The sequence below is a fragment of the Apteryx rowi genome, unplaced genomic scaffold, assembly GCF_003343035.1.
Source record: "Apteryx rowi isolate R43461 unplaced genomic scaffold, aptRow1 scaffold_591, whole genome shotgun sequence".
Taxonomy (NCBI): Eukaryota; Metazoa; Chordata; class Aves; order Apterygiformes; family Apterygidae; genus Apteryx; species Apteryx rowi.
In genome coordinates this window covers 176111-190785 of record NW_020450862.1, presented here as the reverse complement: position 1 = coordinate 190785, position 14675 = coordinate 176111, and the positions used below count along the sequence as shown (strand labels likewise).

The 14675-nt window shown below is 37.0% G+C and overlaps 1 protein-coding gene across 24 annotated transcripts in view; it reads right to left on the bottom strand.

The window, feature by feature from the left end:
• The window catches only part of VPS13B (vacuolar protein sorting 13 homolog B), a 438137-nt gene that overhangs the window by 252477 nt on the left and 170985 nt on the right, over window positions 1-14675 (bottom strand). For 23 of the 24 annotated variants that reach the window (XM_026082771.1, XM_026082768.1, XM_026082772.1 and 20 more), the window contains one exon: window positions 7245-7354. The exons of the other annotated variant lie outside the window; for it this stretch is intronic. In XM_026082771.1, the coding sequence (XP_025938556.1) occupies window positions 7245-7354 (110 nt within the window). The remainder of the gene's footprint in view (window positions 1-7244; window positions 7355-14675) is intronic. 24 annotated transcript variants of the gene reach the window in all.

The window sequence follows — 14675 nt, the reverse complement described above, 5'->3', positions numbered from 1 at the left end:
TTGCTACAGCATGGAAGAATCTGAAGTTTGGTACTGCAGCTCACCCTTGTTTGTGTCATTCATTCATTATCAGCACTGCTTGGCTCTTAAAGCCTCAAAGATCTGCAGTATTCAGAGAGTCAGCCTGTGACAGGCTAAACTAGAGGAATTACTTTTTCTGCATGAGGCTACTGACCAAGTCATGGTGATAAAACAGTCCAGTCTCAGGCAAACATTGAAGAGAGACCTCTGGTGCAGACCTCTGAATGATGAATTGCCCAAAGTATAGGATCTAGGGTTGATAATAATCTCAGCTCACAGGGAACTTTACATAAAGGAAGCAGCAAGAGGGTTTTATAACATGGTAAAATTCCTATGATAATGGCAGAAAAAAAGAGAAGATAGTCAAAGAAAAAAGTTGAAAGAAATAACTGGATGAAATTGAATTGTTTATCTTATGATCAATTCTCTAATCTACCCACCCAGCTGATGAAGAACTCTTGTTTTTGAATGGTGATAGACAACTTTCCATAGTGTAGATGTTGATAAAAAAAGGGAGAAATTTGGATTCTGGAATCATCTAGATTGTATTACATTCTGATGCTTTAAAACCTGATGAATATAGAAGGGTAAAATGTCTCTTCCATAGTCATTCCTGGATACAACTAAGGATGTTCCCCCACGCAACAGTTTTTCGGTTTATTCCATTATTGAAATACTCATTGAATTAGACAAAAACACATATGCATACAGAACAGCCATAGAAAATGACAGAAATATGCATCCATACACATTACTATACATAGACAAACATAAGGTGCAAGAACACATTTTTCTCAGTATTAGTCTTTTATGAAATAAATTAAAGGTGAAATAATTAATGTAAGCAAAATACTGACAGTCAGTGCAGGCTTTAGACTAATGTGCATTTGAGAAAAACAAGACTACATGCACTCATTTCTATTTTCACTGGAAGGAGTATCATATACCTGACTCTCTCAAATCAAAGCATACCTAATGCACTTTCTTGCCAAAGAAATCAACCTCTTTAAATATTTATCTGTGCAATGTTAAATGAGGGTTTTAATAAGAGAGTAAATATTTGACAAAAACACTACTGGTTTACAAAAACATAGAAAGCCTCATCCAACATTTTTTTCAAAAAATTTCAAAATAAATACTATATTACTGGAAACAAAGCCCTATATGTAGGTTTGTTTTGCTTTTTGATGAGAAGACAATGTTAACATGCAGGAAACAGTACAAGTGTAGGAAGTCACTCTTTATATAGTTTAAACCTCCTTGCATCTTTCCTAAATTGTGTTCAAATTAACCTTCCTTTCCATCCCCTAACATGAAAGAGCATGTCTATTCAGCAAGCCTTTCACCAAAAGCAACACAAAGGTTTTATGTAAGCATATATTACATATATTCTGAGTTAAAACCTGTTAAAAAGCGGTGAGGAAGCATCCGGTACATGTATTACACTAGCACATCTACGGCTGCTACATGTATAGCTTAGTTTTACAAAAACAATCCATACAAATCAAGTATAAAAATCAGCACCAATTTTGGCTGATACGTACAAGAATATTTCAAAGAAAAGTCAACTCTGAAATCTCTTTGCTGGTTTAAATTCTGTTTAAAATCTAGCACAGATTCATCAAATAGGGTATAGAAGATATCCTTTGAATTTGCTTCTCCTACTTCATGGAGAAGCAATTTGCTTCTCCTACCAGTTACTAAAAAAATGGTGGTTACAAAAGCATATTTCAGAAAAGTATAACAAATTCAAGGAACCAAAAAATGTGATTATTTTTAATACCCAAATAATGTAAAATATGTGATTTTTATGTGGAACAGATGGCAGGAGTACAATGTATTGTGGTACATGCTAATGTTCCTTCTGAGCAGTCACAAGGATTGTATGCAAAGCACAATAATTATGTTTTTGTCAGATTTCTTCTTGAGGCATTACTTCTTAAAACGTAGAGCTAAAGAGCAAAAAAACCACTATGGGGTATATTTTCAAAGCCAGTGGTGGGCTTTTGATGGGAATCACGCAGTCAAAAGATCATGAAATTTTTTCAAAGTTTACCCAAATGTGTCAAATATAACAATAATCTTAAGAAACACTGACATCCTTAAACCTTACTCTTTCCATTTCATAGGAGTTGTGCAGTATTACAGTACACCAATCATCAGTACATAAAATTCATCAGAGTGACTTTCTCCGGGATGTTTTTTGCCTGTTCTTTAGGTTTTGAAAGAAAGGAGAGCAAAAAAGAGAAGTATTTTTTTTAAGCTGAGAATCAACCCATTAACCATTAGCACTTCTACAGAGTGGATTACTGTGCAGATCCTACAACAACGAGTCACTCTTTTCAATATGTACATGAAGGTAGCAAGTTCTGGTTGTTTGTTTCTCTTTTAAACTAACAACTTGGCATACGTATCTTAAGAGGCATGATGTTGAGAAGGTGTGAATTAAACCATGTTTCTAAGATATCTCATGCTGACAAGTCAAAACCGGAGGATTTTGAAAATCAATTTTGAACTTTAAGTGACAGTACTGTTGTTTATATAGTTTATTCCTTGCTCTGCACCAAGACTTAAGTTATTTCAGCTATTACTGTGGAATAAATGAAAATAACTTAACAAAATCAATTCCAACAGTTGCTACCACTGTCACCTATAGCAGGTCTTGGGTCATTTCCTAGGGTTCTTGAGTCTTTACAGAGTGGTCTGCGAAGCTTTCTACTGTCGATTACAGCCCACTGTATATGCCGTACAGTGCACCAAACTGGAAAGGTAATCTGCCAATTGTGTAGAATATACAAGAATTTAAACCCATAAGAATTAATTTCCTTTGTCTTTTTCCAGGCTTAGCAGCATGTGATACTCGCTGCACTGAGCATCTGGAAAGATCATCAGCTGATGATGAGCTGAAAATACTCTCATGATAACAAATGTCTTTTCCTTGCATCATCCTGTCCCTGTTACCAATCAATTTTTCCCTTTCCTGATACTAAATGACTGCATTTTCTCTGCRTTTGTACATTATTCAGTGCTGTTAGATATGAAATTAATATTTAAAAGTTTTGAAAAACACATATGAAGACTATGCAATCTTACTAAACCTAACTTCCTGTGTTCACTTGAGCTTAGAAAAGAAAAGGAGCAGGAGGGAGACAGAGAGGAGCCCTCTAAAATATTTTGGTGCCTATGGGAATATGCACTGATTTCAAGCCAGCAAACCCATGAGCTTCTGTTCCAATTGGTAACTGTACACATATCTGTACACAACATTTATTATTGACCAAGACCTTGTACAACTTACTGTATTAAGTAACTGTATTTTACTGACTTCACACATGAGAAAACTAAGAGCCTGCTTCAAATTCTGTTCCAAGAGAGATTTTAATTCTGCTCCTGACTAATATACACGTGAGCAGCATCCACTATGCTGTACCACCTTTTAAAGAAACATGCTGCACGTTCTACCTTACAGCGTACAGACAGTAGCCCTCCCTAACAGAAACTTTCAGTAGGCACGTTTTCCTTTATTAATATTACTATGATAATTTATGAAAAATTAAAAAAATCAAAAGCTTGAAACAACATATTAAAAGAAGCACATCAAAAGCATGCAACAGTTTTGTGTTGGTACATGCTTTGTATGTATAAATTTGTTATTTCATTTTTGCCAAAATACATTTCATAAGAAGCACTACCCTTCAATATTAAAAATCCAGTAATGCCCATCAATATGGGATTACACTGCCCATGTTCAGCATCACCAGTTAGAGTAGGATGATGGACAAGTCCATCGATTTTACACAAAGCTTACAGTTCTGCAAAGAAACTTAGGAACAATATCATGAATTACTAGTAGCCATGGGAGAAACTCAAAAGCAGTAGGCAGATTTATTCAAACACTGACAGCCTCACAGACTTTTTGACAGCAGTGTTCTCATTGTTCCCGTTCTTCAAAAAGAACAATGGAAAACTTACAGATGAACGGTGAAATTTAGAATGGATATAGAAAAACATCCAATATTTACATCCACACCTACCCCAGAGCACTGACCATATAGTCACAACAGCAGTATTTTTAAAATACATAACAGCAGCCACACTTCAGCACACATAGTCACTTTATAACAAAAAGGTAATACACTGCAATGCCATTCATTGAAAGCATCTGGCTCCAAATAGTCCACTGTATTTCAAATACCATGCAAAAGCCTTAAAAAAAGACTGGTCCTATTTCCAAATTTGCCTTCATTTTTTTCATGTTAGTTTTAAGTAAATGTGAGCAAAAATGATGGATGTAACTTGCACACCCTGGAGAAACATAACTTACATAGAAGGGCTGCGCATTATTAAATGCATTTCCAAATTCTAACATTTTTTTTTTAAGACAAAAATTAAAACCAATCCCCTTCTCCTGCAAAGTTATGTTATATAATATCATTCCTGAAGATATAAAATTCCATCTCAGAACTGGTTAGAAATTTGCCTCCTAACAAGATCAGGAGGAGTAAAAAACTGAACTGTAACCTTACGACTCAGAATTTGAAAATCTCTTACTTCTAGCCTAAATATATTAAAGACCTGTTTATATTCATAGATTATTGTGCCAAACTTGCCTTTTCATTTAAATAGTTTCTTTCTCCTTTTGATGTTTACCTTTAATAAGACTTTAAAAATTCACTTGTATTACTAATCATGTTTTTCAGATGCCATCAAAGAACCTATCAAGATACACGACCCACTGTATTAGATACTACATACACGAGGTTAAAGAGTTTATAAAAGAACTGTACCACATGGYCACCCAGGAAAGGGAGGGGAGAAAGTGTAAAGAAGTAAGATCTACCCAAACTGAGTAATGGCCTCAACTAGTCTTCTAGTTCCACAGTTACTACCTTCTGGGGAAGCAAGGTGCCAAAAGGGTCAGGTTTAGCAAGAAGCTAACAATAATAATAGAAAAGGGGTAGTCCTCGCTGCGCTGATTTTATCCCTTATACAGCAGCCTCTTTCATTTCTTTTTTCTCTGTTCCACGTGAATAAAATCTCAGTGAGGTCAACAAGAATTACATTTCTTTGTGACTTTGTTGCATTAATCTTAAAGACGACACAGTATGGCACTATGGAAAAATCATCTAGCTCATGAAAATTTATGTGCTTTGTAAAAATATATTTCCTGTTTTGAGAGAGAAGGCAAATACAAAACTGCAATTAATCCTCTTTGTTAGTACTTGTTTACTTCTAGGCTATCCCTTTTCTGCTTACTAAGTTACTTAGGTTCTGATACTTTTCACTTTTCATGTTTCCAGACCAAACTATGCCATCACAGTTACATTACATAAAAGCGAGTGTTTCAGTAAAGATACATAGTAAATGTTGTAGTACGGCCAAATTGGCATTATAAACATCAGAATCCCAGAGCAACAGTCAAAAGGTAAACAAATCTGAGTAAGTTCTGGTATGAAAAGGCAGATGGGGACACAGGCAACTTCAGCTCTGCCCTGTAGTGACCCTGTATGCAATCAGAAGTTTATATAGTTGTAGCTGTGATCCCAGATAAATTAATAACTCAGTTTCATTTACTGCTCTCATACCGTTTTTACTTGGTAGAATGGATACATGGAACCAAACATACCCAAATATTTTCTGACTACACATGTTTTCAGGTAAAAGTTGCAATTTTGACACTCAGAAAGAGATAGAAAAATATTTATCAAGTAGATCTTAAAATTTAAAAGATATTAACATTTAAGATCTTTGAATCATTCAATTAGGCTTTAAAGCGATTTAGTTTCCTTCCTCTTGCTGCAATTATAAGACTGACACTTACAGTAGAGGAAGGAAAAAGCTTTATCAAATCAGTAACACGTTTATGATAACACTTGCTTGAAAGCAGGATTTTTTGTAGTTGCTCCATTAAATGTTGAAAAATTATGAAGGTGGCACAGAAGCCCATGAACTGTGGACAAAGACGTTTCCTAATAGAATCACACTAAACTTTTCTAATCACANAAAAAAAAGCAATCACAGGAGAAAAGGTTGAGAAACAGCTGATTAAAGAAATAAAAGCTACAGAAAGACTTTCATATGAAGAAGATTTGAAATGACCAGGCTCAATTAATTTCAGAAAAGACACATAATAGTATTGTAAATAATCTCTTTGCAAAAAAAGAGGTATGTCAGGAAATGTCTCCCTGCTCCAATTATGAAGCAAGAAGGAAGAAAAATTCGATACATTAAAGATAGTTCAAAGTTACTAAAATGATAAAATAGCAATTCACACATCAAACCTTTTAAGATGATGTCAGTGCAGAATGAGCATAATGAGACTGAAATGAATGTGTGACAATTAAATATATAATAAGGTAGTTCACATGTAAGAAACAAAAATGTCTGCTGATCATGTCAGCCTTTGTACTTCATGGGCCCAGTAAGAGACTTCCCTGATGCGCATAATATCCACTGATTACGAGACCAATGCCTAAAGTTTTTTCTATTGGCCCCTGCTTCGGACAGACCATCAGGCTACACATACCACTGTCTGATCCATTATGATCATTTTAAGGTTTAGAAAATTCTACCCGTTTGCCAAACAACAGTTAAAATACGTTTAAAATTCTTTCCAGGTCAGGAGCGTGGGGCATAAAAACTAAGGTCAAGGATACTTTAGAGAAAACCCTGTGCCACACAGACCCACAGCCTTAATTTTCTGCATCTTTTCCAAGCACTTTGTACACAAATATGTATTTTGACATTATATATAACACTGGTTCCAACATTCACTTGTATCAAGTTATGAACTGCATGGTTCATCTCCTTGTAAAAATTCATTTTCAATAAAAGCAGGAATTTTATAACTAATTATACAATTTTTTGATAGACAGCCCTAATAGGACTAACACCTGGTTTCCTATTCAGACTCATGAAGCTTAGGGACGTACAAGACTGGGTAGTTAAAGCTAGCTGCGACATACTGATCCTAAACAGCGACTGTCAGAAAACATTCTCTACACTCTTTTAGCTAAACATTGTGAAATGAAAACTTTCAATGCGCAAAATTTGACATTTTAAACAAATCAAAATAAAAATCGGACTCAGATCAACACGTGTGTCGCAAACCACAATCAACAGGGGTGACAGAAAGCAGAAGTGTGGAATAACAACGTATTAGTGGCATACGCCTGTGAGAAAGCGTTCCCCCTCCCCACTCCTTCCCCTCCCAGCACACGCACCTGCTGAATGTGTCTGCTAGCTCGTTTCTGAGGCTGGTAGATAAGCCAAGTATACAGGACTGGATCAACATTAATGGCTAATCCTTGTACACTGGACAGAAGTACTGCACCTATATACCAGAAAAAGAAAATAAAATGTAAACCACCTTATGAAATATCTCCATATACATTCATTTTTGCTGCACACACATCTTTTTCTTTGGTGCAAGAAAGGCTGGATTTTTTTTTTTTTGTATTGCACTTACATGTTTATTTATTTATATGAAATTCCTAGCAAGGGTAATAATTTCCATATAAACTTCAGTAACTTCATGAAAATGAGAAACTTGCCAGCACTGCCAATGATCAGAAGGCATACAATTAAATTTTGCTTGTTACAATTTTTTGCCAAGAAAAATGGTTGTTTTCACAAAACTTATGCCTGTAACCAAATACGCACAACACCTTTCCCTAGATTTTCAGCCAATGATAACATTATGCAAGAATTGAGTCAGATGACCCTTGATGCAGAGAAAAAAATAATATGACTTGACTCCCCCTGCCCCTTTTTAGGCTAGTGCTCTACCCAAAGGTCAATGCGATCATGGCTCCTTAGCAGACTAGTTAGGTAAAACAGGGTAAATTTTTTGAATTCTGCTAACGTTGGCAGTCTCAGAGCCGTGAGCTCTTAACATTTTATGCAAATTTTATAATATATCTTACTTCTTTCAATCTCTTATTTCTGAAGTCTTAGGATTACAAGATAAGGCTATTACTTCTTCATTTCTTACAAGTAAACTTAGTTTCCATATGCTTATGGAGAAAAACCTATACGGAAAACACAGTTGTCAGCTTTGTAAGAACTATGACAAGCCAAGAGGAAAAGTACTGTTCTTACAGTCTAGGAGTCTTCACATACTTAACGCCAAGCACACTGAAATCTAATTTATGAGGGACTATTTCCTTTAAATTTGCATTAAAAATCTGACCAAAAATTAATGTAGTGAGACTTTTGTTTTGATAGTATGGATAAGATATCTATTCTTAGGTAGTTCAATATTTTTATTACAGTAGGAACTTAATTACAGAGCTGAAAAGCAAAAGGATGAATGCAATATAAAGATACAAACTATATTGCAAAAGTGATGGAAGCAGTAATGGGCAGTTGTCTTTTCATGCAAGACTTGTAATTTTACAATGAAAGAAATTCAAAAGAAGAACTTCTGCTTACTGGAAGGCCCTGCACAAAGTTCTAGAGAATTACAGCAGTTTCATAATTCAAAGAATCAAGAGTTAGTTCCCAAAGCAATATATACTATGATACTCACTTTGTAGTATGCAAGCTAAGTAGGCAGCAATCTGAATTTAATAGCGAATTTAAATAAACTCATAGCGCTTGTCACACAATTCAACACTTTCCAAAAAAACAGCGAAGACATGTCTCAAAACATACATCACAAAAAATGTAAACACTAAAAAAAATGACAAGTTATGAGTTTGGAAAAAAAAGAGAAAACCAGCTGAATTTAAATGGCAGAAGCACCACCAAACGGGCACCAGGCGAGCAAAGCCTGAAGGGTACAACGGGAGGAAGGCAGTCGAGAAGGATGCACAGATAGATCAGCAGCCCCACTCGGGTGTTGAGCTGGAACACATGCTGTGAGGAACCCCTGTACAGAGGACTAGTCCTTGTGATCTGATGGTTTTAAATGTCAGCAATAAACCTGAAAAATAAATCTGCAATTTAAGGCAAAGCCGATGTCGAGCATAAAGCAAAAGGGTAACGCGCCACAGTGTCGAACAGTGTTGAACATGTCTTGCAGCAGATCTGCAGGAGACCAGAAAATGGAAGCAGAAGGTAACAGAAGATTGATAAAGCATATGTTACGATCATCAGCTTTTACAAAATACTTGGCTGCCAAAGAAGGGAATCCTGCTTCTTTAAGAGATACTGTCTGTTGTCAGCAATGCTTAATGAAAGGTTTAATGTATATGTGATATGACAAGTGGGAGTCAGGGAGACCTCCCAAAGAGTGAGGAAGAAAGTCAGCCTACAGGCACAATCAACAACAAAAAATCCCACATTTACAACAGACTCTTGAAAAGAAAAAAAAAAACAGTGTTACTGTAGCACATGCAGTTAGTTACTCAATTTAGTTTCTTGCTTACTGCAAAAAAATTAGCTAAAATTAAGATGCTCAAAATACTTAAGCCATGCTTTGAACTGAAATGGAACTTTTTTAACTTCATTGCCATCACTACCAGGACCCCGTACAACTCTCAAGTAAGTAGAAGAGAGAGCAAAATTTTCCCGTTGCCTTGTGTCATTGATTAGTTGAGTCTGCAAAAAAGCTGCACTAGCAGTACAGGTCGTCAGGTAAGTAATTACGCCGTTTGCCTTTCAATTTGGCTGCCGGTAATTCTGGCCTCCTACCAAGCAAGTCCTGAAATTTATTTGCTACCCAGGCACTATATTCACAGAACAATATAATTACCTATATAAAGTTTTCTGTGCAACTTCTGTCTTCAAAATAAATAAGCAAATAATCACAAGAAGATATTCTCAGTTTTATACCCCTCTCCTTGAAAACTTAAGTTTTCATGCCAAGAAACAAGAATCCCCCTGGTTTTCAAGGAAGGTCTCACTGGTGCGAGGACGAAGCTGTAAGTCGGCAGCAGACTCTTTATATGTTTAAGGAGAAAAAAAATTAATTGCCATTTTGTCTCTGTCAAGACACCGCATTTGGATTTCCTGGATTTCATTAGGACTGTGGTGAACTTTCCTTTCTCCCCTCCCCCTTTTCTCCTCTTAATTAAATTTACATTTCAGAAAAAAAACAGGCCCTTGTTCCATACCATACTGGGTTTCATTTTCACATCCCCCTGCTTGCCACAGTTATCTGCTGCATCTTCCTAGCCAGTGACTGAGAAACACGGACCGAATCCAGCCCCCAGTAACCTTTCAGCGTGAGAGGACTCCCTCCCAGCCACGGCACCCTTGGCCAGCGGCCGCTTGGGCAGGCGGCTCCACTCCTGGCCGTGGCCGCCTGCCCGGCAGCGTGGCTCCAGGCAAGGAGGCACAGCTCGCTGGGGCCAGGGCTTTCCCAAGGAGCAACATCAGCCGCGATGACGGCGCTGGCCCCCTCCGAGGTCCCTCAGGGGACAACGGCGCTTGCCCCCTCCCACCCCGGGGCAAGGACACCGACTCTGAGAGGCCGGGGAGGAGAGGGGCCAGGAGATGCAGCTCAAGCCCAGACCTTCCCTTCAAAAGGGCGATGCAAGCGTGTAAGAAGTGGCACTAAGAGAGTATGGCAGACTTTCTGTGAGGGGGGTGAGCCAGGAGAGGACACCTGGGGGTAAGAGGAGGAGAGGTGAGGGGGGCAGAGGAGAGCGGTGGTGCCGAGGGAGGCTCGGTGAGACAAGGGGCTTTTGGAAGAAAGGCGGGTGAAGGTCAGAAGGCAGGCGGGCAGGATGGCGGAGGAGGAATGACTGCTGAACAACCACTTTGGGAAGAAAAGGGAGGAAAAGGGTGCCAACGTTTGGAGAAAAGAGCTCATTTTTGGAGGTGAAACAACCAACTATTAATGAAAGAGTAAACTTTGGACTAATGAAACACTCCCATCGTTTCAGGGAAAAGCATCTAGACAGCAGGGTTGACAGCAACAGTGCAATCATGACTTTAGTTACTGTAACACCCCAGCGTAACATATGTTGTGATGTACTAGGCRTTAACAAGCAGTCTTGATATTTATGAGCAGAAAACGAACTTTCTCTCTGCAACAAAGAAGGATCATCCCGACAGAACTCTTTCTCAACTCTGCTCTGCAAGCATCCAAACACGTCTATACAGCTATGTCTACTAAAAACTTTCAGGATAACATTTTAGATACTCCCCTATAAAATGAACTGAAAAATCCTTACATAAAACTACAGTAATACCCTTGAGTTACAGTTAACATACGGTTTCTATTGAGGAGGGATCACAAATATGAACAAATGGAATAACCTCCAATAAAAATTAATTCTGACAAGTTTTGCTTATTTTTAGTAACTAAGTAACTAAAGAAAACATTACACCAACTTGCTATATAAACTGCACCACAGCATTGACCTCATGACTCCTAGATGTAGCAGACCGTGTGAATGATAAGCAGGTGCTGATACAGGTCAAGTTAGCACCATGAATTTAGAATCCAGTAATTTTATAGGATAGGAGGAAGAAGAAATAATCTTCTTACTTATTAACATACAGTTTTTAAGGACAGTTCAAGTAAGGCATACTGTAAAAATGCAGCTCTATGTATTACACACAACTGAAGAGCTCTCTTGTACGAAAGCGTACAGGTAATTAGTTCTTTCTGCTAGTTTGATTTACAGCAGATGCACTGTAAATCACTAAATGTGGAAGTGTCTAACTCTGTTTAATTTTAGCCTGGGTGACAACTAAGGGGAAAAGAGTGCTCTGTGCTATTCTGCTTCCTGCCAAAACAGCTTGCTCATCCGCATTCCACCCAGGCTTCCCTAAAGAGCTGTCCCAGGGCACCACCACCATTTCCAGTTATGTCCCAAGCTGAAGAATGAGAGCTCAAGCAGGCATTAGAGATTGAAGTTACACAGTATGAAAATTAAACACACAAACGTTTTGTCAGCTTTTAATATCTATGACAAGCCAATGTGATTGTCTTGCAAAATAACTTATCTAAGGGAGAAAGTGTCCTGTATTTCATCTTGAATTGCTGAGCCAGACATGGAAAGCAGACATATCAATCTACATCAGAGTGATTGTGAAAAGTTATTATTATATTATACCAGCTACAATAAGTTAATAAATTTTGTCTAACTACTGAAATATAAGTCTATGTGTCTCCCTATTCCAGGTTGACTTGAATGATTACAGATGGCCTTTTTATGTAAACATTATCACAATTTTATCTCAGAGAAAAATCTCCAAGTCTACTCTACTTTCATGCAGTTTCACATTCATAATGTGCTTAAAAACCTCAGATCAATTAGGATAGTTGCTTAGACCAATATTAAAATATTTTATTAAAACAGAAGTAGTGAGCTAACATTCTCCCATCAACTAAAGCATTTTGGTCTGTAATATTAAACACAGTTCCTTCACAGAACAGTTATACTTTGCTCAAACATACACACACCATAATATTTTAATACTATTTCTTTTTTTAAATAATAGCTTTTGATCTTAGGAAACATTTAATGAGAATGTACTTAATACTGCTATCATGACCTTGTAACTCTCCTACTGAGGTTTACAGTTGAAAAACACAAAGCGCCTGAACAAAGGCAGTCGGCATCATTATTTTTATTTTAAAAATAGAGAAAGTGAAGCACAGAGGTGAAGTGATTAAATCACCCAGCCAGCAGGAGACCCAGGGACAGAATTCAGATTTTAAGGTAGCTGTAGCTGAGTATCTAGTGTAACTAGTAGCAAAAGTAAGTGTAAGGTTTTGACCTATATTAAAAATGAGAATAAATCACATTGGCCTGATTTCAACTGCATGTTCTGATAAGCCATTTTAAGGGTTAAAGAAAACAAACATATCTATAAATATATCTACCCAAATATGCACAAATTCTGAAAGAGGTGGAATGATAGCCAAAGATGCAACATAATGAGGCAAAACACAAAACTATTCAACACACTCATTAACACAAAGGGCTCTAAGTCATGGATCACTTCTCTAAAGTATAAGGAGCCACATCTCTGTAAACCAATCTTAAGCGAAGAATATCAAGTCAAGGTGTGGGAACAACCCTCAGTCACTTCATACAAGCTCTGTCCTTTGTTGTTAAGAAAGGAACGGAGTCCATTTAGTATTTTGTCTTCCTTACTGAGGAAAAATATTTTGACATGCTGAGATGCAAGTTTTCATCAGAAATGGATATTAAAGATTCATAATTAATACGATTGCTTCAAGTTTTTGAAAAAAATATCCTGAAAGGCTGCTTTGTTTTTCATAATTCATTTGAGCAAAACTTTAATTTCCTTTAGAGAATATGGTGATGTGGGTTCAGGGAAGCAGTTTAATAGGCAATAACAACCAGGAAAACCAAGAAATGTGTAGACAGCTGTAGTATACAGAAGTGTCAGCTTTATTTTGATGATTACTGAATTGTCTCTGTATTCCCAGGCTGAAATGCATACTTCCTCTCCCTTAAATTCTAGCTTTTAATGAGAGATCAGCTCAGAGAAGCATCATTTCCTCATGTCCATTTGAGAGTCCTGCATTAGCTATTTAACTATCACACTTACTATTCTGTTAAAATGAGGAGTATGAAGAGCTGTAAATGCAACTGACTGAAAAGACTGTGCAGATAGAAAGCAATGATAATTATAATGACTTCAAAACATATTGTGTGTAAGTGAATAAAATGACACCTGCAGTTTAGAAAATATCAAGTTTTTAGAACACTTGTTTTGTTCTATWCTTTAAAATAATGGGAAAAAATAGCATATCCAAGTTGCACAGAGAGTTCATTCCCACTCAGAAAGTGCGGGGTGGCCCGGGCTGAAGACTCCAAGAAGAGGCTGTTACTAGGGGCAGCATTACAAAAGCATTTGGACACCCAACAGCACTTACCTTTATAAACTGAAGTGGTTATTTCTATCTCCTGAAGTCAGTTTCCTTTGTTTCTTTTTTTTTCCCCCAAAGTCCCACTAGAAAGCTATCTGACCCTCGATGCTATAAATGTGCTTATAAATCTGACTGTAAGTCCTTAAATTGCGTTTATTACGAAACTTCATTGACACGATCAGCTCTGCTAGTACCATGATCTTTCACACAGGACAGATAGCTAGCTCTCAGACTACCAATAGCTCTGCCTCTGTATTCAGTAACACCACAAATGCACGTGTATGACAAAGATTACTTAGATCTCATTAACTTGAACATAGCTGACTAGGTTTTCAAAATGTTAGCAAAATTTTAGCTTGTTTATGACAAAAGAACTTAAATACCTGTTTTAAAGTCAATTCTGTTCTGTTTAATTTCCTGTATACAATCACACAACTTGCAGTTACTCAGTATCTTATGGATCAAGAGGAGACTGTACATTCCATTAAAAAAAAAAAACGTTTGGCTCTCTGACRAGACCACAAGGCAACACTTTTAAATTTTTTCTTGTTCTATTTGGCTGAGGCCTTCTAGATACTTTTTTAAAGGCTATGGCTATTTTTCAGACTACAGGGATTTTCAGTCTTGCAAAATGCAGTAATTTTAAGGATTGGATTTCTGAGGAACTACTGAAAACAGACAACTTCTCAAGCAAACCAGAAATAAAATGTTTATATGGATAATTTTTGTTAAACAAGAATTTTCATAATTCCTATATTTAACCAACCGGGACTAGAAATGGCAGGAGTATGACAGAAAATCCCTTCCTTCATTTGATCTCAGGAGTCTTGCACTGCTTCTGGATTACATTCCA